Below are 27,803 nucleotides of genomic sequence, written 5' to 3'. Positions count from 1 at the left end.
GCACTGTGCCAGTTTTTACATAAGTTCTGGGAACAAACTCAGGTACTCATGAAAGTATGGCAAGCAGTTACCAACAGAGCCATCTCCCGGGCTCTTCTACTTTAAATATACCAAACCAACCAACCAAAAACCAACCAACCAAACAAGCAACCCTTGCCCTCCAGGATCTAACGAGCAAACTGTTGCAAAGTGAAGAGCCTCCTCTCCCTCCTTTTCCCAGAATCCTCTCTGCACTTTTCTTTGGGAGCTTAGATAGTCACCTATAGCATTTGCTAATGTAAGCCACACTTTGCTTGGCAGGTATAGAAGAGCAGCTTAAATGTGGGCTCTCTGTCCTATATGGACCAACTTTCTAAAGCCCTGTCTCCTTCCCCAAAGCCTTCAGAAGTTGACCTCGGCCAAGCAGACCAGAAAAAGTCCCATCATCACCCTCAGTATCTTTGAGCCAGGCATTGGGTGATCCACAGCATCCTACCCAAACGTGAAGGTCCCCACAGGGTGGGGACCTGAGTGTGAGGCCCCCTACAGGCTGGAATTACCTGCTAAGTACTCAATGACGGCGGCCATGTAGACAGGAGCACCAACGCTGATCCGGTACTTGAATGTCCCTTTTTTCAGGTAACGCATCAACCGACCTACTGGAAAGATGACACCGGCCCTGGCTGACCGGGACAGCTTGGACATTTTCTTCTTCCCACTCCGGCCTGACATCTTGCCTCAGTTTCCCTCTCAGCTTGCTGACACAGTGGCTTCCTGGCACTTACACAATCCTAGAAAGGAAAAAAGGCAGGGATTGAGGGTGGCTGGGAACATTGGGGGCATATTAGTGGGACCTTAGGACACATTGTGACATATCACCCTGGCTTCCAGCAGAACAAGCTGAAGGCATGAATTGGACAGGGCCTCTGAAGGGCATCTGCAGTCCCCACACAAGCATCCCTCCCCACAGGGCAGCCCTGAGCTGCAGAGGCCAAACGAAGCTGTCGTTAGAGGCACAAGTCATGCTCCTTTGCCCAGTCGTGCAGGGCTGTGGGCAAGATGTCATTTCCTTGTCCCCAGAACCTGTGGAGGTTGCTCAGAATAAAAAAGGGATTTTGCAGGCACGATTAAATTCTTCTTATTAAATACAGATGCTCAAATATTCAAGATTGGCTGTGAATTCCTCATTCTATTGCCTCCACCTCCTAAATGTGGAGATGACAGGAGGTTAGTGGGGAAGGAGAACGGGTTTAAGAAATGGGAGGGGGGATGACCGACAGCAATGGAGCAAATATGATCACAACCCATCCTATACATGTGTAAGATTGTCAAAAACATTTTAAAGGGGGGGGGGAAAGGAAAAAAAAAACATTTTAAAGACTTATGGAGTTAGGCCTTTGTTTTGTAGAACAGGTCTTACCATGAAGTCTAGGCTGACCTAGAACTCACTAAGTAGCTGGCCTTGAGGTAATCCTCCTGCCTTAGCTTTCCAAATGCTAGGATTATAGGTGTGATCCACTACACCTACACAATGTATCAGTGGTTAATAGCACTTGGCTGCTCTCTCTCCTAGGACCTAGGTTCAATTTCCAGCTGTTAGGGTAGCAAACAGCTGTATGTAATTCCAATTCCAGAGGATCCAACATCCTCTTCTAGCCTCTGTGGGTACTGTGTATGCACATGATATCATGATACACAGACATACATGTGAGTAATACACTCCATAGATATCACAGGCTGGCCTGGGGTTTTCTATAGAGTCCAAGCTAACCTCAAACTCACGATCTTCCTGCTTCTGCCTCCCCATGGCTTGGATGATAGGCACGTGCCGTAACGCTCAACTCAAGCATCGTTCTTAGCACACATCACCCCTGAAGTGAATGAAGTGGGTTGGGGGTGATATATTACGTTAATTCACCTGCATTATCTTTAAATGTTTATGTGTCGGTACTGATTTTCTGTTTTCTGTGTCATTTTGCCACCAAAAGATGTCGCTATTCCTCAGTGGAATGCAAGCATTAATGGCCCTAGGCTCTTGTCTCTGAAGGTAGGCCACAGGGATAGGACGATGTCACGTGTTGAAAATGTCCATGACTTCTGTGTTCGTGCTGTCTGAAGCTGCTGCCCTCACACCGGTCTTGTGAATGCCCTCTGTCCCCGGGAAGCCAGAACTGCAGACGGGAAGTCCCAACATCAAACGAGTTGAGGAGGAGGGGTCAGGAGCCGGGAAATGCAGGGAGCACCCGCTATCACTAGCACTGTCCTAGGAGCTGAGGGACTCTCAGCAATGTCAAATGTTCCTGTCATCTCACTGAGCAACTGTTAAGTCAGAGGGTGGTGCTCAAACGCACGTGTGCCTCGCAGTGGAGAGGAAAGAGCCCCGAGGGGGAGCAGGAGGCTTTGTGTATCCCTGGGCCATCAGCTCCAGCAGCTGGGGCTTCTTTGTCCAGCAGGGAAGGTGTCTCGCGAGCTTTAGGGTCTTTCTTTCACACCTTCCAAGTTTTCTAAAATACACCTTCAAATTGTTTTTGCTCAAGAAGCTTAACCTCTAGATGAGGTCAGTTCTAAAGGGTTCGGAGAGGTTGATGGTGGAGGTGCATACATGAACTGCCAGCTCACTGGAGAGAAAGCAGGAGGATTAGGAATTTAAGCCCAGCTTCATTCATGTGTGTGCGTGCGTGCGTGCGTGCCTGTGTGTATGTATATATGTATAGATGTATACATACACACACATATAAATATTATGGAATTCAAAGTTGGTCTGGGCTCCATGAGACCCTGTCTCAATAAAATAAAATAAAATAAAATAAAATAAAATAAAATAAAATAAAAACAAAAAAACAGCCCTCCACACAACAAACACACAAACCACTAAACAGAACTAAACCCCTCCAATCAGTTCAGGGTCAGTTCAGGTTTACAAAGATGCACAGTGAGCCCACTAAGCCAATTACACGCTTTTTAGTCACTGTTACAGGAACCCCTCCCCCGCCCTGCCCCCAAGAGTTAGTAAATGTGGTTGCCAAGGAAACCACCTGAAAGGCCCACCACAGGGTAAACACATCCTGTGGATATGTTGTATGCCAAACAGACAGGAACACCCCCTCCCTCACACACAAAACACACCATACACACACACACACACACACACACACACATTTCTAACACAAACCAGGACAGTTAGGCTTGCGAAATAACGCTACCCCGGGACTCCCCAGGATGAATTAAGACAAGTCAGACCCTGCCCGAAAATTACCTAAAATTAGAAATTAGGACGGTAATAGCAGCGAGTGACTTTAGGGGTGCTTAAAATACTCACGAAGACAAATTAGCTGGGTAAGGAAAATCAAGGTGAGATGGCCCAGGGACACTGGCTGTGGGTTTCTAAAGGCTCTAAATGCAAGACTTCCTTCTGCAGCTTCAGGCTTCCTGTTCCTGACAGCCTGGCCCAGAACTGGGGAAGCAGGGCCAGGTGAGGTCTATCTGGGAAATGACCACTTCATGGGTGGTGGCATCACACGCCTTTAATCCCAGTACTTAGGGAGATAGAGGAAGGTGGATCTCTGTGAGTTCGAGGCCAGCCTGGTCTTCAAGCAGCCAGGTGCTCATCTGCAGGGTCCCTGGAATTTTCTAGGGCTAAGACACCCTGTCCATTGCTAGAACCCATGGGTGAAGTGAGGAGGGCTGCTGGGAGCTGAAAGGGTCCCAAGTCCACCAGGAAAGGAAGCCTCTCACCTCCCTACCACTGGAGAGCCTCGAAACCCTGGGACCACCTAGGTGTATCTGTGCTCTGTTCTACTCTACAGAGAAATCACCCTAGATTCCTCCTTCCCCAGGTTTCTTTACTCCACTCTGTCTTGGAAGAGGGAGGAGTTAAAAGTTTGAATGAGTTTTGTATCCACAGCTTATGAACTTGAGTCTGGGGTGGGTCTACTGTATACAGCAGCTATTCTCACCCTGTAGGTTGTGACTGCCCCCCAAAAGACCACTGGAAAAACACAGATATTCACAGTATGACTCCTAGCAGTAGCGACGTTACAGTTATGACATAGCAATGAAAATAATGTTATGGTTGGGGAATCAACACAAGACAAAGACTACATTAAAGGATCGCAGCTTTAGGAGGGTTGAGAATCTCTGGTCTAGGAAGAAAGACTCCCTCAGTGGGAGGGTCCAAGCCCATCTGAGTACTAGTTAATGTTTACCCTTGTTTACCGCCTGCTCTGCTCGCAGTTTGGCTCCCATCAGGCAGAGCTCATGGATGACAATCTATGCTGTTTATTTACAAGCTTGAGAGGAAAACACTGGCTGGCTGGAGCTCACTGTGCGATGATATGGACCTCCCAGGGTCCCCCCGGGGGTCCCATATCCCAGGCTGCACATGGCATCCCTTAACGGACTTCAAGAAAGCCCGACCTGCAGTTCATCTAGTTGGTCCGCAGCTGAAGGACCCGAGGCGTATGATCTCATTACAATGGGCCGTTGACCAGGCTAGCTCTAAGTGTACCCATAAGGAACCAGGAAATACCTCCTCAGACACTTGAAGATCATCACTGGGGCATGCTGGGAAGGGGAGCTGGGAGTCTGCTGTTCTAGAGTCTGGTCTGGGGCCCAGAAGGGCAATTAGATTTTGTAGACAATTAAGGACAGATAATAAATTGCAGCCCTCCCCCAAATACAGGCGATAGACTCTCGCTGGCGTGGTCCACTAACTGCCATATTTCAGGGACTTTACGGCGAACCTTTGTTTTGAGACATTTTTTGTGATGTCTAGAACTGGCATTTGTGGTACAATCTGTGTCATCAGGGCATCAATGAGACACGGTCTTACAGGTTGTTATTGAGCAGGAAACCATACAGATATTGTGGAATTTCCATGTCCCTGTCTGTAAAGGAACCATAGTAAAGGTAGTAACTACGCCAAGAACTCTATCTGGGGCCCTCAGTGAGCTTCCCCCTCCTTCACTGCAGCATTCTGGGAAAGCAGGGGAGTGTTTGATCTCTGTTGGGCCCAATCACTACCAGCTCATGATGGCTGGGTTTTCAGACTCTCTCTCTCCTCTCGCTCTTTCTCTGTCTCTTCCCTTCTCTTTTTTTTTTTTTTTTTTTTTTTTTGGTTTTTCGAGACAGGGTTTCTCTGTGGCTTTGGAGCCTGTCCTGGAACTAGCTCTTGTAGACCAGGCTGGTCTCGAACTCACAGAGATCCGCCTGCCTCTGCCTCCCGAGTGCTGGGATTAAAGGCGTGCGCCACCACAGCCCGGCTTCTTCCCTTCTCTTTTGTGTGTAAGGATGTGCAACTGTGTGTAACTGTGTACAAGTGTGTGTTATGTGCATGTGGAGAGCAAAGGTCAACACTGGTCATCTTCCTTCATTACTCTCCACCGCATTTTTTGAGACAAGGTCTCTCACTGAACCTGGAGCTCACTGATAAAGTCAGACTAGCTGGTGGATGAGCCCCAGGGGTCTGCCTGTCTCCACTTCCCCAGTGCTGGGATTATCAGTATATACCACTATGCCTGGCTTTTCAAGTGCTAGAGTCGTAACTCAGGTCCTTATGCTTGGGCAGCAAGGATACTACTGATAGAGTCCTCAATGTCTTCCTTCTGATGACACTTGATTGTGGCCAAGTGGGGTTTTTGATGGTTGCTGTAAACCAGAGGTTCTCAACCTGTGGGTCTTGACCCCCACAGGGCTTGCATATTAGATTTCCCACAACATATCAGACATTTACATTATGAATGATAATAGTAGCAAAATTACAGTTATGAAGTAGCAATGAAATAATTTTATGATTGGGGAATCACCACAACGTGAGGAACTGTATTAAAGGGTCACAACATTAGGATGGTTAGGAACCACTGCTGTAATAAAACTGCCAGATGAAAGTCAACACATAAAGCAAACGAGGCTGACCGTGTCCAGTCCCATTCCACCTCTTGAGCACTTGTGCAGCACCCAACAGCTGCACGTGTCTCATCAGTCACTCACTGTGGCTAGGGCACACAGGCTGAGTCAACCACTCAATAAATAGATCCATCAGGCATTTCTCCTGCAATAGTGGCCTCACTGGGACCTCTGGAAGTAATGGAAGTCTTGGATTTCTGTGTCTGTCTCATTGCCTACCAGCTTAAACACGTATAGACATGCCTTGTCTGTTTTTTTGTTTGTTTGTTTGTTTTTTGACTTGACAGAGGTATGACAGCTAGACAGATGCACTTGGTAGGAATCGTACCTTCAACTTGGCATTTTAATCTTACAGGCAAGCGATGATGCAGTTGGATGTCTGCTTGTGTTGCTGGACTGTAGCGTACTACGGCTCCCAGCTTGCCCTGTGGTCACAGGGGAGGAGGAAGCAGCACTGTTCTGATTCCATGCTGCTGAAATGGCGTTCTGGAGAGTGTAGGTGAATTCAAGGGCTATCTTCAGCTTATTATAGAGCTACTGGAACATAAGCCATCTGTAAGATGACAAACACCTACTTGGGCTATCTTCAACTTACTGTAGGGCCATAGGGGCATATCCCATCTGTAAGATGACGAACACCTGTAGTTATGTCTTGTTCAGTGTGCTAAGGCTAGAAGCCAGGGTTTCGGATGTGCTAAGTGAGCACCAGCCCACTGAACAGCACCCCAGCTCCACGGCTTTGTTATATGTGGGTTTCTGTTTTAAAGACACCTTATTTAATACACAAACTATGGCATTAATGTTGCCCTCACTGTCTGCAGTACTGTAACTTGGACCTCAATAAACCTTGTGTAGTCAGTGTGGAAAATCCTCAAAAAAAAAAAAAAAAAAAAACCTCACCAAGGAGCAACAAACAAGAATCATTCCAGAAAACAACAGCCAATGAAAGTGAAGGCTGTGGATCTGAGTTCCAATGGATACATCTCTAACTACAGTTCCTGCACCTGGCAGGTGGTGGTGCACACCTTTAATCCCAGCACTCCCAGTCAGAGGCAGGCGGATCTCTGTGAGTTCAAGACCAGCCTGGTCTACACCTCGAATTCCAGGCTACACACAAATAAACCCTGTCTCAAAAACCAAAACCAACCAACCAACCAACCAAACGATTCCTGCATCTAAGGCTAAGGGATTATTGTGGAGGAGGGGGTGGAAGGAGTGTGGGAATCAGAGGATCAGGGAGTGTGTCTCCTATAAACATTATGCATATGAAGTCTCATCTGCATGACTAACTAACGTGACCTAAACAAGGACAACACCAACAGACATCCCAAAACAGAAGGGGAAAGCTCATGAGGCCTCAACCCTACATAAAAAAACCACAGGCAAGCCGGGCGGTGGTGGCGCACGCCTTTAATCCCAGCACTTGGGAGGCAGAGGCAGGCGGATCTTTGTGAGTTCGAGACCAGCCTGGTCTACAAGAGCTAGTTCCAGGACAGGCTCCAAAACCACAGAGAAACCCTGTCTCAAAAAACCAAAAAAAACCCCCCAAAACCCACAGGCAACTCGGGGATGGTTAGAGCAGAAGAAATGGGGCTCCCCAGGGAAGAGTCCAACAATTGGTTATACAATACTAAACGGTCGGCCCTGAAAACATACACATAAGAGACATTATATAGACTGAGCCTTTATGCATTTAGGAATATGCACGCAAACACATACATATATCCACAATAGTTAAAGAAAATGAGGCAATGAATTTGGAAGAGAACAAGGTGAGGAGTAATTGGAAGGGTTGGGAGGGAGGAAAGGGAAGGGTGGAAATGACATAATTATATTATAATCGCATAAAATAAAAAAACTAAGCAGGGTAGAGTTGGCACACACCTTTAGTCCCAGCACTCGGAAGGCAGAGACAATGGCTCTCTGTGAGTTCGTGGCTAGTCTGATCTACAGAACAAGTTTCAGTACAGCCAGGGCTATGCAGTGAAGCCATGTCTCGAAAAAACAATCAATCAACCAACCAACCAACAAACAAATAAAAATAATCTCACTCTTTTCACATGAAGTCACCATCCACTCAGAAGACAGCTGAGCTCAGCTTCTTCACCAACACATTCATTTCTAAAAGCTGATTTGCCCATGAGATCTGCGAAATTCTTAAACGACAATGACACTTCCAAGCTGGGTTCACCAGCCAGAAATACTGTTATGCCAGCATTAGGAGGTGGAGGCAGGAGGATCAGGAATTCATCATCATTGTAGGCCCCATAGTGAGTTCTGGGCCAGCCTGGGCTACCTAACAGTGTGCCTCTAAAAAAACTGGGTGCCTGAGAGATGGCTCAGCGGCTGGAAGTGCGTGCCACAAAGCTTGACAACCTAGGTTTAACCTCTGTCATTTCCAGCACACAAATAGGCATGTGATAAACAGAAGAGGAGGAGGAGGAGGAGGAAGAAAAGTTACACTTCTTCCAAAAGGCATTTATCATTTCTTCTCTGTTACTTTTTCAAACGAAATTTTTCTATGTGTATGGGTGTTTTGTCTACGTGTGTGTGTGTGTGTGTGTGTGTGTGTGCGCGCGCGCACCATGCATATGCAGTACCAAGAAAGGCCAGAAGAGGGTGTCAGATCCCCTGGGACTGGTGTTACAGACAACATTAGTAAGCAGCCATGTGGGTGCTGGAAACTGAATCCAGGTCCCTTGGAAGAGCAGTCAGTCCTCTTAACCATTGAGCCATCGACAGGGTTTTAGTGTGTGTGTATGTGTGTGTGTGTGTGTACAGACTCAGACAACTGGCAATACTAGGCAACTGCTCCACCAATGAACTCTACCCTGCTTAATTTTTTTATTTTATGCGATTATAATATAATTATGTCATTTCCACCCTTCCCTTTCCTCCCTCCCAACCCTTCCAATTACTCCTCACCTTGTTCTCTTCCAAATTCATGGCCTCATTTTCTTTAACTATTGTGGATATATGTATGTGTTTGCGTGCATATTCCTAAATGCATAAAGGCTCAGTCTATATAATGTCTCTTATGTGTATGTTTTCAGGGCCAACCATTTAGTATTGGATAACCAATTGTTGGACCACCAATGAACTCCATCCTCAGTATCCTCAGCTGAGGGCTTTGGAGAAGACTGGCGGCAGGAGAGGGAAAGGGTGGAGGCTGGATACAGTCACTGCAACCATCATGTCCCAGGTGACTCTGTTCATGTGTCTACATCATCTTGCCAAAGGACCTAGAATCCTGATACTGTTAAAATTCTCTTTTGAAATTCTTTGCTTCAGAACTATACAAGTCAAACATTCACCTCTGTTATCTGGAAGCAAGAAATAACACGTTGTACTGTCTTTCAATGATGAAAACAAATTCTTAAAAACCTTTTAAACACTGTTTTTTGAGACACTTTCAAACACGAAACTCCCAGCATTGTCCCCGACGGATCAGTAGACGGTGTTACAATTCCTTTAGTACCTGTGGCATTTCCCTCCTCTGTGGTATTGTGCTCCAGAATATTGTAGATTGTAAATATTTATGAAAAAAATGAAGCAGACGCCACCATGCAGTAGCTTTTTTTTCTGTCAGTTCAAAAATGTCCTCTGGGAGAATCAAATGAGATAAAATAGGACATAAAGGAATTCAATATAAATATACTAACTCTATGCAGAACTGCATTTCAGAGGGGATGAAACAGGAAGCAGAGCCTCTTGACAGCTCCCACCTAATAGAATTCTAACATAGTTTGGTGTCTTATCCTGAGTATTGTATTAAGACAATAACAGTTTGTTAGCATTACTATGTAGCTGTAAAACCCATTTTCAGGGATACTAGCTACATCACTAGCTCTATTACACGTCCATTTAGGAGCTCTGAGGGCAAGCCATTACTGCACAAGTAATACTTTCCACGCCATTCTCTTCCAGGACCATCTTTGAGTGACTGAGAACAGTCAATAATTTCATTGTCACATACATTAAAGTACAGCACCAATTTATCATGTAAAAAGCAACACTAAATGCGGCTTTATCAAAATGACAGGAGGATCAAATTAACCGAATTAACCAACCATAAACATAAAAAGCCAGCATTAATCCAATTGATTTTAATTATACTATCGGAAGACAAATCGCTCCCTTCTTAAAAAAATGCATTTCCATTCGTGCTATCGAGGGGGAGGCTCGTGTGCGCTCTGTAACTCAGAGGCAGAGAACTAGGGCCACCTGGGTCATTCCAGAGAACATCGGGAGAGATGAAGCCTCCTGTGGGTGAATTTGTGTGTGTGTGTGGGGGGCACGTGTGTGTGCATGCATGCATGCAAGTGTGTGGGTGTGTGTGCACAAATGCATGTGGAAGCCCGAAGTTAACTTCAGGAGATGTCCATCTTGTTTTTTGAGACCCGCATGGTCTCCTGGCCCAGGACTCATTTATTTGATGACGGTGGTTGGCCAACAAGCCCCAGGGATCCACTGTCTCCACCTCCCCAGGACACGGATAACAACCATGCACCACCAAGCCACTGTCTTTTGTTTTAAAGATATATGTATGTGTGAATGTATTTCGAGACAGGATTTCTCTGTGCAATAGTCCTGGCTATCCTGGAACTTGCTTTGTAAACCAGACTGGCCTCAAACTCACTGCAATCCACCTGCCTCTGCCTCCCAAGTGCTGGGATTAAAGGCGTGAGTCACCACCGCCCAGCAGAGGTATTTATTTTTATTTTATGTGTATGGGTATTTGGTCTGCGTGCAGTGGCCATGGAGGCCAGATCACAGGCAGTTGTGAGCTGCCTTGCAGAGGCTGAGAATCAAGCCCGGGTCCTCTGGAAGAGCAACAAGTGCTCTTAACCTCTGAGCCATCTCTCTAGTACAGATTCTGGCTTTTTTTTGGGGGGGGGGGCGGGGTTCTGGGGATTAAGCTCAGGTCCTTGTGCCTGCATGGTAAATACTTCACTCACTCTCTGAGCCATCTCCCTAGTTGCACATGGTGACTTTCAACACGTTTATCTTGTCTTTGTTGAACCCAAGCTATGGTTGTTTTTTTTTTTTTAAACAAGAGAAAAGCAGAAATTGTGGCTGTGTTTATTTCTTCCCAGCTCTCCATATGCTGTTTTAATATAAATACATTTGGCCCTTAATGGTATTAGTTGGATGAAAGATGGCTAGTAATTTTATTTCGTTTGAATCTGAGCTAAAAATGCACCTCAGATGAAAGTCACCCAGAAGAGGAGCGAGTTTGCCTTTTGGATCTGTTTATTTATTAGTGTGTGTTCTATGGGGGTATATGCCCTAGGAAGCCAAGAGGGAAGCTCTACGGGGGGCTGTTTTCTCCTTCCACTTTCACATGGGTTCCTGAGGCTCAGGTCATGAAGCTTCCAAAGGGTAAGCACCTTTATTCATGGAGACACCTCCCTAGCCTTGAATCTATTTATTGATGGGAAACAAAAACCAACCAACCAACCAACCAAACAAACAAACAAACAAGCAAACAGAAAAACTTCAGTGTGTTTAGCCTAGCCACTGCTTGCCTTCTTGCTTGAGATGGACAAATGGGATTTGTCTGGGTTAACTGTCATTTCCTCAAAATCTGATCAATTCCAACTAGTAATGGAGTTTCCTACAAGCAGCACCCTTTGGGCTTCTCTAGGAAGGGGACTGGTGTCGTCTGATTCAAGATCGGCCAGCTGCTCAGGGCTTGGGGTGAGGGTCGCAGGTTGCTGGTGCTACCTGATCCACCAAGGCAGACACAGACACCTGACATCTGCGCTCATGCCAACAGTCTAACTGAACACAGGCAGCAGCTGTGGAGATCCCTCACCCACTCCTTTCCACCCACACCTCCCTACTCTCTTTCCCTTCCCTTAGAAGTGGCTGGGGCTGTCCTTCCTTCCTTCTTTCCTTCCTTCCTTCTTTTCTTCCTTTCCTCCCTTCTTTTCCAATACAGGATTTATTTATTTATTATGTATACAGTGCTTTGCTGGCATGCATGCTTTCAGACCAGAAGAGGGCGCCAGATCTCACTACAGACAGTTGTGAGTCACCATGTGGTTGCTGAGAATTGAACTCAGGACCTCTGGAAGAACAGCCAGTGCTCTTAACCTCTGAGCCATCTCTCCAGCACTGGGGCTTTTCTTTCTGTTGCAGCATTTTGGGCTGTTGGCAGGTGGCAGATTACAGTGTGTGCCCCTGTCCACCCCCCCAGTCCCCAAATGCTGGCACCAGTGAAACTCCCATGGGTTTTGCCACATCATTCCCTCTGCTGCCCACAGAGACCCAATGGTGGTAGAGCTGTGGACCAAATCAATAGATTCTTTAAAATTTTTCTTTGGCTTGAGCGAAAGCTTACAGGAACTCTCATAAGAGAACAAGATGGGAGGGGGCTGTCCTAGCTGGAAGGGGAGCGAGGTGCTTGAGAACTCTGTAGAGTTCTAACAGAGAACGTTGCACCTGCTGATCGCTGAGGCTTTCCCCAGAAAAGATGTTCCACAGACACTGGACCCAGGAGCCTACATGAGCATCACCTGATACAACCAGTGACACCAGGAAAAGCTGGCCGCACCCAGGGAGCTTTCTTTCAAAGTCACTGTTTCTTGTTTATAGCCACAGAAAAGAAAAACCGGCCTGAAAAGTCGACTTCACTGAGCACCAGCATGGTTTGGTCCCCACCCACCAGGACAATGATACACCTTGTTAATCAGACAACAGCTGGGCTGGCGAGATGGCTCAGTGGTTAAGAGCACTGACTGCTCTTCCAGAGGACCCGGGTTCAATTCCCAGCATCCACATGGCAGCTCACAGCTGTCTGTGACTCCAGTTCCAGAGAATCTGACATTGTTGTACCAATGTGCATGAAATAAAGTTAAATAAAGTTAAAAAAATCAGACAACAGCTAAAGGACACATTCTGTTTAAGGCGATGGCTCAGTCTGCAAGCATGAGGACCAGAGTTTGTATTCCCAGAGCCCATGTAAAAAGTCAGATGCGATGTGGCATGGGGAGGTAGAGATGGGATGCTCCCTGGGGCTCACTGGCCACCCAGCCTAGCATTTTCTTAAGAGAATCAGTTGGTGTGCTGGGCATGGTTACACATCTTTAACCTCAACAGCAGGGAAAGCAGACATAATCGGAGCTCTCTGAGTTCAAGAACAGCCTGGTCTACAAAGTGTGTGCCAGGTTAGGCAGGACTACATAGAGAGATACTGTCTCAGAAAACAAAAACAAAACAAGAGTCATGGGATTGGGGCTGGTCAAGGCACTTGGTGCCAATCCTGATGACCTGAGTTCCATCTCTGGAGCCTACATGGTGTGGAAGGAGAGAATCAACTCCTGCAAGTTGGCCTCTATGGCCTCTATTTACACACACACACACACACACACACACACACCACAAATAAACCTTTGGCCTGACATATACACTCACACAAACACACCTGCAAACATGTAGTTATACAGACACCACATGTGCGCACACACACACATACAAAGAATCCAGCTGATGGTACGCAGAGGAATATATGAATGGATTATCTCTTGATTGAAATTCCGTGAGAATACTCAATTTGTAACTTTCCGGTGCTGATGGGGAAGGCGCTGAATTATCCTCTGACCTAAACATTTATGGCATCTATTGCAGAAGCTATTGGCCTTGACCTCTCTGTGGGCCACACCACTATTTAATTTTATGCTTTATTGAGCAGCAAGGGTTGGGGAAATTATAAGTTACAATATTCTGTACATAAACCACTTATAGTACTGCCCTGCATGCATAGGCCTGGGGCACAGAAGATTCGGATTTGAACTTACTAGGTTTTTGCCTAATTCTTATGGAAACAACCATATTTTAGGCATCTGAGCTACGCCCCTAGAATCATGTCTTATATCCAGAAACAACCCTCAAATTTTGAGGCAGATTGAGTATTATAATTTTAGGTTAAAAGAATATGGCTAAGGCTGGCAAGATGGCTAGGCAGGTAAGGGTACTTGTTGCCAAGTCTGCCAAACTGAGTGTGATCCCCGGGACACGCATGGGGGAGGAGGGAAATGTCCCCTGCATACCAGTCCTCTTCAGCCTCTTCAGTCCTCTGCAACCATGTCCTCTGCATACATGTGGTCCATGTATGCAGTAGCATGTGCACACCCACACACATAAATACCCACAAGAAATAAATGCCAACATTAAAGACCAGCTTAGTGACTCTGTGACATCGGGAAATTAGCAGAAGTGGCATCCCCAGGCTGGTGTCTGTGTGCGCGTCTAGCACCTATTCGTGTCACAGCATGGGAATTTTGACTTGAATTACTTACTCCACCCAAGGCCCAAATTGGCAATGCCAGTCAAATAAATCAGGCAAAGTATGACGGATGCCGAGATGGATAAACGAACAGCGAGGGCTTCAGAGACACCACCAGATTCATCTCACTTAATACTCCGTGACACGACAGTTGAGAGCCAAGTGCTCAGTGGCTCCCTCGGATTCTCTTTATCTTTCATTTGTCACAGCATGGGAGGAGTTTCCCGGCAGGGATGCAAATAAGTTTTATAAATAAAAATTTTCATACTTGAAAAAAGTCTGCATAAATCAGCACGGAATCACTGAACTACAAGCACTTTTTTTTTCCTTTTTCTTTTTTAATACACAGATAGAGCGTGCTGGCAGGTTTCCTGGGCTGGAGTCCTTTGGCACATCCTCAGCCTTTGCTTTCTTTTCTGAAGGGCTGGGATCGTAACATCAACGATCTGTGGCGCCATGGTCAGAACTAAGTAAGTTCATTCATATCAAGTGCTCAGAATAGAGCTAGACTGGCAGTGCATACGCCATCAAACACGAACTTTTAAATTCCTGCTTTTTAATTATCACACTATATGTTTGCGTGTACATGTGCATGCGTGTGTGTATTCATGCATGTACCACGACGTGCATGTGGAGACCAAAGGATAATCTGCAAGACCCGGAACTCCCCTTCCACCACGGGATCAGTCAGGCCATCAGATTTGGCAGCAAGCTCCTTGGCCACCGAGTCTACTCATTGGCCCTCAACATGAACTCTTTGATTTGTTTCCTCAAAAGAAGCAAAAATTACAAAAAAATTTAAATTACATTTATTCATCCATGAGTGTGTATGTGTGGTGTTGTTGTTGTTGTGTGTGCTGCAGTCTTTGTATGGCAGTCAGACGACAGTTTTCGGGAGTTAGGAAAAGTCCTGCCACAGCTACACCCTCCAGTTCGTGGGTTCCTTTCTGTTTCACTCGGTTGTAGCCCTGACAACTCCTTGTGGCGTGCTAGAGACATAGGTGACAGTAAGTATCCCTTAAGTGAGTGAGTACGTCAAAAGAAACCACTGAAATGTGTGGCTACCAAAGCATTTTTTAAAACCATCAAGATGGCTAGGTGGGGAAGGGTGATTGCCGCAAAGTCTAAAGACCTGAGTTCTAGCCCCGGGACCCCTAAGAAGGAGGACGCTCAGGACGCTTGAAAGTTGTCTTCTGCCTGCCCTCCCCACCCCGCCATGCACACACTAAAACATAGTATGAATATTTTTTAATTCCTTTACAAAGGCATTTTCAGGTTTCCTCTGCATTTTGTGAAATGAAATACCTTTTCCAATACCCATCTTCCTGTCCAATTTAATCCCCAAGAGAAACCCCCTGCCTTCTAGCTGTTTCTGAAAACAGTAGCTTCCAGGGCTGCTAGAGGACTCCAGGTTGGGGTGGGGCTCAGCTGGCAGAGGGCTTTCCTAGCATTATGGACCTCTGGATTTGGGTCTCGGTACTGCATGAACTAGGTGTGCCGCTGTACGCGTGTGACCCAGAGTCTGGGTGGTACAGGCAGGAGGATCTGGGGTTCAAGACCATTCTTGGCTCTATAGAGAGTTCAAGACCAGTCTGGGCTACATGACACCCTGTCATGAAACCAAGCAAACACCCCCTACTTCTTTCTCCTATTTCTCCCCTCCTCCTAAATTTCTCATGAACCTGTTTGGAGAATCATTCTGATGAAAAGCATTGTGGTTTTTTTTTTTTTTTTTTTTTTTTTGTCATCCTTCAATGGGAAGCTGGATAGGCCTGGACTCAGCCTTGCTGAGATAGCACATAAAATCTTGTTGGAGATGGAGAAGCTGAGGGAGCACTTCTTACCTGGTCACTCAACCACTTCCATTCAATCCCACCACCTTCTTAGGAAGCCTAGTCCTGTTCCTCCCTTCCAGCCTGAAAAACTGTAGCATTTTGTGGCTTTTTATACATATTATCTTATATTATTTCCAAATGACTAGTTGCATCTCCTTCCTGTCCAAGCAATCCACAAACTGCTTGGACAATGTGTACAATGTCAAAGGTCATACCAGCCTCCAGAGCTGTGACCCAAAGCTCTTCATGGTCCTTCAAATATCCTCTTCACACTTTCGACCCATTTAGATGGCATTTTAATTTACAGAAGTCTATAGTTTCATTTTGCAGCCCACAATTTGCCCTTTTCTTTCATTATTAATAGTGTCTTGGTGATTTTTCTCTGTATATATACACTGGCTCTATTCTTTCTAACTGCTGTGTAGTATTCTAGAATGTGCATGTGTGAGGGACCATGTAGCGTCCTCACTGCTGGCTGTTAAGGTGTCTTCTAAGTGTTGAAACTACCTCAACTCTGCCATGAGTGTTTGCACACACAGAGCACACATGTCTGCTTCAGGGAAATATACACGAAGACATGGAGTACTATGGAAATGGCTTAGAGGTAAAGGTGCTTGCTGTCAAGCCTGATAATTTGAGTTTGATCCCCAGGGCCCACATCATGGAAGATGAGAACCAACTTGGGTAAGTTGCCCTCTGATCTCCACACACATGCCACACACACACACACTATAACAATATCAGAAGAAGAAATGAACTGCTACTTTGTAGCATGTGAGTATTACATATTTAATAACGCCAAGCTCAAGGTTAGGGAGATGGCTCCATGGGGAAAAGCTCTTGAAACAAAAACATGAGGACCCGAGTTCAAATCCCTGAGCCTGCATCAAAGCCTGACCAGTGGAAAGAGTATTTGCAATCCCAGTCATTCTTCAGAGAAATGGGAGGCAGAGCCAGAACTACCAGAAGCCCGAGAGTTAGCTTACCTGGCCTCCATGGTGGGTAAAAAAGCAGAGAGCCTGTCTCAACAGGGTGGAAGGCAAGGGCTGGCACTTGGCACTGTCCTCTGACCTCTACATGGGTACCGTGGCAATGCGTGCCCATACACACACACACACACACACACACTAATTTTTTTAAAATAGTGCCACATTGTCTCTATAGACACTCACACCTCTAGGCAGTAGAAGGTACCCAAGTTCCAAAGAGCATAAACGATAACACTTTTCCCCTCGCACTGCCTGCATTTTTATTTTTAGTATCTCCTAGACCTGCAGTAGGACGCTCACTGAGAGTGGGACCCTGACTTCCTTAAATCCGTGTTGCTCTCCCTGCTAGGACCTGTTTAAGAGTTTCAATTCAGTGAATGCGGACTGGTCCATCCCTGGTGATCCCCGTCTTTTGCTCATCTCCACAACACACACTTTTCAAAAGCACTCACCAAGAAGATAACTTTGAGGTTATTTCTTATGAATACTAATAAATTCTTAAGAGAATTCAATCTTTGCCCGGGCCTTTCTGTAGGAATTGATATCTTCCATTTAAAGCTGTCTGCCACAGAATTCACCCCCTGCTTTCCTGGCAGGAGGTAGAGAAAACAGGGCTTGGCTGTCTCGGCTATAGTCAGCAGGGGGTCCCAGCTACCCCGGCACAGAAGACCAAAGGCGCCAAACAAGCCGGGGCAGCAAGGCAGAAGATGGGGTACGGTTGGGATCTTTAGGACCTTCTGGATCCACAGAGATTAAGGTCTCTTTATGGAGCTCTGAAATAGCAGAGACTGTCAATCTGATCTGAAGATTAAGGGATGAGTGGAGCCAGGTGAGGCACACCCAGTGTCAGGGTGGGACAAACTGGAGGAGAGGAAGACGGTATTTTAGGAGGGAATCTGGAAGCAGGAAAGAGATTTTGCTGATGTGAATTATTCTATTAAGATACAATTTCCCACAGAGGGATTCCAATATTTCAGTTCCTTCGTTTCAACCTTTCTGAACCCAAAGGCACAGTCGGCTGATTCTGGAGCTCCAAGCATTTAGTTATGAGAGTTCCCTGTGGTGTAGGGGACAACTTTCAGTCCAGCCAACAGAGCGGACTGGTTGGGGATTATGCACGGTTTAATTTGTTTTGAAACGATATAAGCGAAGACATTTTGCTCTGAATAACATTTCCTTTCCCCCTTACCTACTGAACCGTTTTAAAGTAGCAGCGACTGCACAACCAGTGAGGGTACAACTGTATTCAACATAAACACGTGATCAAGGGCGCTGCTCACCACTCTGGATCGATCACCCTAGGGCTCCTAGGGTGTGTGGCCTCTTGCTGTGAATTCCCCTGAAGCTAGGACTGCCAGCTCACCTGGAGAATGCTTTCCAGTCTGGGCTGGTTCCCATTGCGTCCCCCAACAGGCAGCAATCCACACATTGGTTTTTCAGCTTCTTTCCACTAGCCCCTTTAACTCTCTCCTCACCCAAGAGAACTACGGCCCAAAGGCTGCAGCAATGGCCAGGCATAAATCAGACCCATCGGTGGCCCATTTCACTCCTAGGCACAATGAGCAAAGCTCAGCTCCTGGAGAAGGAGGCGCAATTGGCGTTTGGGGGCGTTGGATGCCCCTTTGGTCATTGTTGAGAGGAACAAAGAGGGCAGGAGCTGAGGGCGCCCCCATGAGGAAAGGCGTGGAAAGACATTCTGGGGAGCGATCAGGAGGCTGGCGGGGTTGGGATGCGGTGCACCTGGATGGTGCTCTGGCAACCGGGGAGGCAGGGCGGACTCCAAGCCGCGGCAGCGGGTGCAACCTTTTCTTGACTTGACATTGATTTCCCTCTTCTTGATATAACATTATTATTGTTATTTTCCCGCCAAATTAAGCAGCTGGGACCGGCAGGGCGAGCTGCACAGGGGCCGCCATTTGCCGGTGGAAGCACCGAGCGCCCCGGAAAGGGAACCCAAGGGGAGTGCTCTGCCCCGCGTCCTCCTCCGCCGCGGCGCCCGCAGCATCCCGGCTCCTCGCCCGCACCGCCCCAGCGCCTCCGCGTCCTCTTCCATTGTCAGCCAGCGCCCAGCCCGGCACCCCGGAGGCCCTGGTCGCGCGCCCTCGGCCCTGGCGAGCCTGCGTCCCCCGCCCGGTCCCCTCGGCGCCCGGGCGCCTCCCTCCTCCCTCCCCTGCGCCCTAAGCTCCGCAGCCTCGAAGTCCTGAGCTCCCGGCACCGCTAGCCGGGCCGCTGGACCCCGCATCTCCGCATCCTCTCTGCCTGGCCCAGGGTGCCTCGGCCCCTCGCCAGCTGCGGGCAACGCGCGGCGTCTTCAGCAAACCCCCCTTTTATCTCCCGAGGAAGCAAGTTGAACAAATCGATTTATTAATTTCTGTGGCAGAGGTGGGTCGGTGACCGGGGTGCGCCCGCAGGGCTACAGGGAGAGGCGCCGCGGCTCCCTTCGGCCCCTGCACTGCCCGGGCAGAGGGTTTTGTTTCCAGACTCCCGGCGCCCCCCGAAACAATGATGCCACGGGCATGGCGGGCTCACCTGGTGCTGCGCCGCGGGCTCCGGGCGCCCGGTGGCCTAGTGCGCGCCAATCCCCGGCCGCAGGTTCGGCCCGCGTGCCGCCGGTGTCGGGCAGGACTCTGCCTTTCTTGGGGTTGTATCTGTGCGTGTCAATGGCGGCAAGCGGCAGTTCTCCGGGCCGCGGATAGTAGCGGGGGGAGGAGGAGGAGGGAGAAGGGATTGCTCCTTCTCCACATAACCACCTCTAGGAGGAGTCGCTCAGCCTCATCCCCCGCCAGCCCAGGCTCCGCGACGGGTCCGGGGGCTTTCGTGGGGCTTGATGAGCTATTGTCCTTCTGCAGTGGTCACGATGGAACCGCCGGGCCTGCGCCTCGCGGAGCTGTTGGCTGCGAGGACCCCGCTTCCCTAGAGCCCTGCACGGAGGCCTTGTGGTCACCAGTCACAGGCTCCGTTTAGCTCGACCCACCTTTGCTGGGAGAAAGAGGTGTGGGCGTTCATCTGCCGGTTATGGGATGAGAAGGTGAACGCCAAAAAAGCCCACCTTGGATACAGCTCGACCTGAAAATATTACCGAACCCATTACTGTGTCTCTGACGGCGGCCACAGGACCCGAGAATTTATACTCCTGTCTGTCTGCTGCTGTGTAGTGTTTGGAGGCACAGATGTTTGCTTCTTAGCGGATGAAGACCCGGCATCATTTTTTTAAAATTGGGTTGCTTTAATTCGCCCTCTCCCAACGGGTATTGAGGTTAGCACAAAGATAGTGTCTGAAGGTGCAGTTTTTATTAGTTTCCAGAAAATGCATTATGATGGCAGAGTGGTGGACAATATCAGGTGACACTGGGCATGTGTAGTGCTTGGTCCCTGGTGGAAACCGTGGCTCTCTTTTATACTGTGAAGCTTCTCAAGGGCATATGGCTACAGGGTCAGTCACCATAAGCTTTAACTTGAATGGACCATTCGGGTTTTCCCCTGGATGAATCAGAGAAGCCTGAGAGGCAGGCAGCCTTTTGATATCTGCAAAAATAGGTGAAGCGAAATCTTCAGCATTGACCAAATAAATGGACGTTTCCCCAAACCTGAGACCTTTTTTGTGTGTGTATGTTGCTATAAACTATTTATATTTATGTGTGCAGTGGGGGACTTTGGGGTAACCGGTGCCTGTGATTGCCTGGATGGGAAAGGCTAAACCACCCTACCACCCTTGCTCGGTGCCATTTCACCAAGCCGGCAGCTGGCATTTTATAGACAGAGCTTTCCATTGAGGTTTTTAAGCTTGAGTGTTTGCTGAGAACCAGCCATCTTTCCGCTCTCTGCCACACGATGCCCGTTTCGCTATGCTGTAAATAAGTCTCCATTTTAATCTCCTGTGGCCAGGGCCCCATAGTTGAGCGGCAGGACAGTTTTAATTCTCATACCTAAACCCCTTATGCTTTCTGTGTATGACCGTCCTTCCCATCTTTTGTTTTGAAAATCCTTGTCAGGCCAGAAATCCAAGCAGGTCACAGTCCTCTTTCCAGAGGTGTGCATTTAAAAGATTTCATATGGTCTCAGGTGTCTCCTACTGGCACCTTTGCATATTCCTTGAGGGAGTGTCCATCTTTCTTATTAAAAAGCCTTTAGGCCATTATTCAAGGCAGTGGCAGCACCTTGTAGGAGAATTTGACAGTCACTTTGGCCCCCAGTCAGCCAGGCTCACAGAAATGTAATTGAATTATTACAGATTACTCTGGCACATAATAGTCACGTAATTTCTACTAAAAATGGTACATGTGGCTAGGTATGGTGGCACACACCTTTATTGCCAGCACTTGAAAGGCAGAGGCAAGCAGACCTCTGAGAGTTCGAGGCCAGTCTAGGCTGTATCACCATATAGGGAGACCCTGTCTCAAAAAAAATTATTTTAGTGTGACTTTTATTTTGTTCAATTTTTTTCTCCTTTCTTCTTGCTACCCTCCTTCCCTCTTATAGTCGAGACGAAGACTATGTAGCCCTGGCTGACTTGGAAATTGATATGTAGACCAAGCTGGTTTTAAACCCACGGAGATCTGCCTTCCTTTGCCTCCTGGGTGCTCTCATTAAAGTTCATGCCTCCATGCCTGATTTCCTCTTCTTTTCCTTCCTTTCTTTTGACAGAGTTGTAGTGCTAACTCTAATTAGTCTTAATAATAAAAACCCAGAGCCAGATATGGGGTAAATGCTGGAAGATCAGAGAGACAAAGACACAAGCCACAGACAACCCTTACCCTGCTAAGTCTTCAACCAAAAGAGGGCTAAGCTCCTGTCTCCTCCCACCTTATATTCCTCTCTCTGCCCAGACATATCACTTCCTATCTGTCTGTACAGGACTCGAGGCCTCTGTGGTTAACCAGTGGCTAACTCCACCCTCTGATTTTCGGGCAAGCTTTATTAGAACACAAAGTATCACCACACATAGTCTCAAGTTGCTCAGGCTGGCTTTGTACTTGCCATGTAGCCAAGGAAGACCTTGTCCTCTTGATCCTTCTGCCCCCAAATTCAGGAGTTATAGGCTGGATTTATACAAGCTCTCTGTGACTTGTTTCATCTAGTTTGGTTATGTGCTATCTGGAGCATCTGCGAAGTGTGCTGCTCAAGAGCCTCCCATTTCATTCTGGCAGTGTCTTCAAATACAGACGCTCCTCCCATTTAAACTGCAAAAGCTGAATAAGACATAAGGGCAGTGCACTTAACCTGCTGAGCACAGTGTGCTACGGCGTAGTGGTACTCTTTCCTGCCCTGCTCACCTGAAAGCAATTGCTCCTCATCCCTCCCAGCATCCCAAGAGATGCTCAGTGCCCATCACTAGTACAGAAGTGGAAATCCAAAAACTCCGGGAATGGTTCCTACTGCATGCTATTTACTCTTGAGCAATAGTAAAGCTGAGAAGCTGTTAAGCTGGGGACCAGCTCTAAATGACGCAGTCACTCCTATACAAGGGGGCCATCAACTCCACAATACTCTGCTTTGCAGCAGAATCAAAACTTCATGCACCGAAACTTGGGTAGATGCAATGGTTCAGCCAAGGCCACCCAGCAAACCATAGGCAAAGCTTCTAGAGCATTTGGGGATAACCAGCCAATAGCGTCTCTACCAGCTCCAAACTTTGCAGGAAATATAGCAGACAGACCTACAACTTCCATTGGCCAGATGGAGTTCAATGGCTCATATTTTATCATGGGCTTTTAACACAAAACCAGAAACCCACCCCTGAGATGGAGGCATATACACTGTTTATAGTGGTTTCCTGCCAATGGAAACATTCTTTCCAAAGGCAGAGGTGGGGGCGTAGCTGGGGAGGGGGCTCATCTAACTTAGCAGGTAAACAAACCCTGATGTGTCTGGGAAAGTTGAAACTTACAAGATTTAGCAAGCCCCCCCACCCCCAAGGTTATAGAAACAGTGAACAACTTGGAGGGAGGAGGCACTGGCTAGCTGGGTTGCAGAGCTATTTCTCTGACTTGGGTTGCCTGCAAGTTAGGCAGAGTTGCACTTTGGTGAGCCTTCATTAATGATGGGCGGGCTTTTGGGTGAGCAAAAGGCAGCTGCTTTTGAGTCCGAGGAGCAAAGGAAGTTTTTTTCACGCAGGCATTTGATTGAAAGCCTCTTGGATCCCTCCCAGCCTATATCCTCCAGGAGTAGGCGGTTAGCCTAATGATAGGAGGTAGGTTGATGTCAGTTTTCCCTTGGAACATTTTTCTAACCCTTGACCTGTGTGTGTATAATGTGTTGAATCCATGTATTGATTCTGAGTTGATGCCATCAGTGACTGGGATGTATAAGGTAAAAAGGCCAAGGGGAAACACCCTTCCTCTGGCTTGACCCTGAGCACCAAGACTTGGTGTTGGCTAGTCAGTGTGGGTGGCTTTCTCTGCTAAGGGGAGACTCCTTTTGTAGACTCTGCCCCTAGAGACCTCCAGCTGCCAGGCTCTACCCCCAGACTACTCAGATGGCCCGGCTTGACCCCTCCAGGTAAGGCCTGACCCCAGAGTTCTCTACAGGTTCTAATGGTCTTTCTCAGCAACCAATAAATCCAGGGGAAAGCGGCCAGGCCAGCCCTATGGAAAAAAAACCCTATTAATCTCTGAGCCTGCCCCAAGATCAAGCCACATAATCCTCCAATCCCAGGCTACTTTGGGAAGCTTCGTCCATCCCCTCCCCCCCAAAAACCCTATATAAACCCTGTCTTCTGCTCATTTCTCCGCTGTGTCCTCCCAGAGCATAGGCAGCCACCCTCCTAGGTTTTTTCCTCCCAATAAATCTCTTGTGTGAGGCTTATTGTGCAGTCTGACTTTGTGATATTCCTTGACTCCCAGCTGCCCTGATACTTTCCCTCTCCAAGTTCTGACACTTACACTTGGAAATCCAGGCCCTGTCAGTGTTAACAGCCTAAGAATGTTTCAGAGGTAACCACCAAACAGTACGTTCAACCTAGCTGTACTTTTCCACGAGTTCACTGGGCATGCTGCAAAGACCCTGTAAAAACTCAGCCCTCTGTCCTCTCTCTTCTGGGTCAGAGCAGCTGCCATTCTCTTCTTCTCCCCAATAAATCTCTTGTGTGAGGTTTGTTGCCTGGTGTGTCTTTGTGGTATTGCTTGGCTCCCAGTTGCCAAGCTATCCCTATGCCAGAAAACCCCTTGTATTGGCGTTGTGACTGGTATGGGCTTTCCCAGTGCTGTGCTCCCTCTTGGTATCATTTCCCTGTCCCTCATTTCCAGTTCAACTGCAACAGACTCACTTCCCGGCTCACTGATCACTTGGGATCCCACCCACCAGTGGTAATCCGATAAGTTTCCTCTTCCATCAGTTGTCAATGCTTCCCTGGGTCTGAGAGATTGATGGGTGAGTGTCCAGCACCGCTCTCACCCCTCTTGGAGGCAGAGGTACCCTCAACCACAGTTTATAACTATGGCTGGCCTTCTTCACCAACCCCATTAACCCCCTCCCTCAGAGTTGCAATCCCGTAGCTTCCTTAGATCTGACTGGGCTATTGGGACCTTTTGCTCTCCCCTCCCTTTTCTGCCTCCTCCTCAGAGCTCCCTGTAATTCCACAGCTTTTCTGTGTCCTTGTAGCACTTATGATACTATGTGACCCTGCTCCTCAGCCCTTAACAGGAGACAAGACCTTGTTCCTGAGCTGGGCTTTTCAACGCCTTCTGGCAAGCCTTGAACCCTGGTACCAGATGCTGAGTCTCCGCAGGTGGTTAGCGCTGATCCCTGTTGACCCACTGAACAGCTTGGTCTTTGTTTGGTCCTCCCTGAGTCTTAGGGATGCCCTTTGCAGCAAGCTGCTTCTATCTCTCTCCTCCTTCTCATTCATGGGAACAGAGCTGTCTGTAACCTCTCATCCTCCCTTGGGGTGCCTCTTAGAAAACCTCCAGCCTCTACCTGGTACCCGACCTGAAGGGCCCCAAACCAATTTACTTTTGCAATTGAACTTGACCTCAATATCCCTTAGCTAACCAGTCCAAATGGCCACCCGATGGCACCCTAGATTACAGTATCATTCACAACCTTTACAGCCACTGCAAGCGATCAGGGAAATGGCAAGATATCCCCTATGTCTAAGCTTTTTCTTCCCTCTGCTCTCCCTCCCCACCCAACTCCTTGCCATGAAGCCCAGGTCAGATGATTCCTCCGCTACTTTTGATCTAGCTAACCAGCCCAGCCCCCCCCCCCCCCCCCATATTGGCCTCAACCCACAGCTCTGTCTCTTCCTCTGTCTCCTTCAGTTTTCCTTTTAACCCTCCCTAGCAACAGGCTGCCTGAATCAACTCTCCCTGGCACCCACTTACAGCCCACCTGCACTCCCTCTACCTCTCCCTACCTGGCCTAATCCAGCCACGGTTCTCCCTTTCCCAGAAGTCGCTGGGGTGGACAGCTTGGTCAGGGTACAAGTCCCCTTCTCACTAAGCAAATGCCCTCAAATAGAAAAGAGAGTGGGGTCTTATAGAGCTAATTCCTCTGCCTTCATTAAAGAATTCCAACGTATTACCCAGTCTTACAGCCTCAGCTTTTATGACAGTCACGTGATTCTCACCAACGACCTTCTCTCCCAGAAATGCAGGTGAGTCTGGAAACAGACTCGTAAGTACAATGCACAGATAAAATTCACCAAACTAATGCTGTCTACCCTGTTAGGATTGAGCTGGTCCCTCGCCAGGACCCTGAATGGAACTACAATATGGGGGCATTCTAGCTACGGATGAGTTTATAACTGGTTTCCATAAGGCTGCCATTAAAGTAGTAAATTATAAAGAACTCCAAGAGGTTATCCAGGGCAAACATGAAAACCAATCTCAGTTCCTAAACCATCTTACAAGACCCTCTTAAAAGGTACCAATCTGGATCCCAAAAACCAGGATGGAAAACAACGCCTATCACCTACTTCTTCTTCCAGAGTTTCCCTGACATTAGGGCCAAACTTAGGTGCCTAGAAAGGGGACCCCTGACTCCACAGACAGAAGTTTTAGTGCTAGCCTTAGGGTATACCCATTCCTTCTTAGTGGTACCAACCTGTTCCATCCCCTTGCTTGGTAAATGGGAGCCTGTGTTTCCTTCACTCTCCCCATCCGCTCAACCTCAGACTCACGAGCCATTTCCTTCCTCCTTCTCCCCCAAGTAACACAGTTTTACATAAGTTTTCCCTTGCTAGGCTTTCCAGGTACATCACTGAGTATGGGACACCCCCAAACCCCTCTATAACCAAACATTATCCCTCTCTCATGGTCTAACTGCAAAACCCTTTCCCGCCTATCCAAGGGGAAAAAAGCAAGATGTTGCCCACCTGCCTGGCTCTGGTTGTTTGGAAAGTTTTCTGTGTCTGTTTTGGGTGGGTCTGTGTTTTCTGATGTGTCTGTACGTCTTGTGGAAAACATGGGAGCAGAGACAGAAATGGATCAGGTTCAGTGAATCCATGAATGAAGGCGGTATTTTGGTTTCTGACTGGTCTCCTTTGAGCTGGTGTGCTTTCTGTGTTTTGTGTTTATTGGTTTTGTGTTTGTTTTCTCTGCTGCTGCCAGCCACCACCCACCACTGCTGTTGCAATTTCTTCAAGGCCAGGGCTTGGAATTTGAACCGCTAAAGCTTAAGTAATCTCTGAAGGTCTAAAGAAAGTGTCTGAGGATGTGGAAGCTGGTGTTTTAAGGTGTGTGTACGCAAGCTGTAAAGGTACAAGGACGTGATCTAAGGGAGTAAGAAATGTCTCGGATTTCTTTCCCCTCTATTTCGAAGGCCCAGAGCTTTACTACTGACCAGTGGAATTCTGCTGAGCTGGCAAAGCTCTGGCTAGTATTATCAGTCCCAAGCTCAAGATTTTAAATGTCTTTTGGTTGTTGTCTAAGTATAGACTTAACTGTGCTTCTCATCATGCTAAAAACATCCCTGCCCAATATATATATATATGTGTCCAGCTCTCTGGACAGAGGAAAAATGTTCATGCGAAACTCAGAGCTTTCCCTATGACCTGAAGGTGTGACACCAGTTCGCTGCTTTTCTACAATGTAGATTTCAGTACAGACGGATAATGCTAATATAGCTAATACTTTTATCAATTCTTTTTTTTTCTGTTTTTTTGAGACAGCGTTTCTCTGTGTAATAGCTCTGGCTGTCCTGAAAATCATTCTGTAGACGGAGCTTCAAACTTGCAGAGATCCACCTGCCTCTGCTTCCTAAGTGCTGGGATTAAGAGCATGCACCACCACCTCCCGGCTCTTTTATCAATTCTTGTAAATAAAAAACTCACATAAGCTTTGTGGAGTTGAGGGATTCATAAGACTTGGAGCCGTCTCTCACAGGTCAAACATCTTCAGATAAGTCTGTGCAGATACTCTAGTCTGGGTCTGTTCCAGTAGGTTTCTTCTTAACTGACAGACACCAGGAATCAGCTGCGGACTATAAACTGCTCCAAATGGCTATGAGCCCTGGACTTGCTGACAGCTGACGTGCCTCGATCCAGCCACTGTCATTGCTCCCTGTCTTCTGCTGGGTCAGCTAAGCAGATGCTTCTGATGAATGCCCCATTGTCCGAATCCCCTCCTGGCCTTTGACGAACATTCCAGCCTTCCTGGACCCTGACAGTGAGGCCCTAATTTCAGTAGAAAGTAGTTACAGAAGGTAACATGTTGCTCCTTATCCCCTATAAAAAGGCTGGAGCGTTAGGTCAAAAGGAAAACTCCCCGGCACAGGGACGAAATGGCTAGGGTGCTGTTGTCATAGCAGGAAAGGTCCCTGTTCAAACCAAATGGACCCACATCTCTCAACAGGTGCACTCATTAGCGG

General features: G+C 47.6%; 1 protein-coding gene across 1 annotated transcript in view; it reads right to left on the bottom strand.

The window, feature by feature from the left end:
• LOC121451104 (core histone macro-H2A.2) overlaps window positions 1-19,982 on the bottom strand; it is a 36,255-nt gene extending 16,273 nt beyond the window's left edge. Inside the window, exons 1-2 of the mRNA XM_041656613.1 lie at window positions 19,527-19,982; window positions 540-770 (exon numbers count right to left, since the gene is read on the bottom strand). Coding sequence (XP_041512547.1) covers window positions 540-711 — 172 coding nt within the window. The 5' untranslated portion in view covers window positions 712-770; window positions 19,527-19,982. The remainder of the gene's footprint in view (window positions 1-539; window positions 771-19,526) is intronic.
• Window positions 19,983-27,803: the final 7,821 nt, after the last annotated feature.

This window comes from Microtus oregoni, unplaced genomic scaffold, assembly GCF_018167655.1.
Source record: "Microtus oregoni isolate MIOR12 unplaced genomic scaffold, Mior012 000007F_ref0000211, whole genome shotgun sequence".
In the NCBI taxonomy this organism is placed as follows: domain Eukaryota; kingdom Metazoa; phylum Chordata; class Mammalia; order Rodentia; family Cricetidae; genus Microtus; species Microtus oregoni.
Note: the sequence above shows the minus strand (reverse complement) of the source record. Positions and strands in the feature narration are given on the sequence as shown.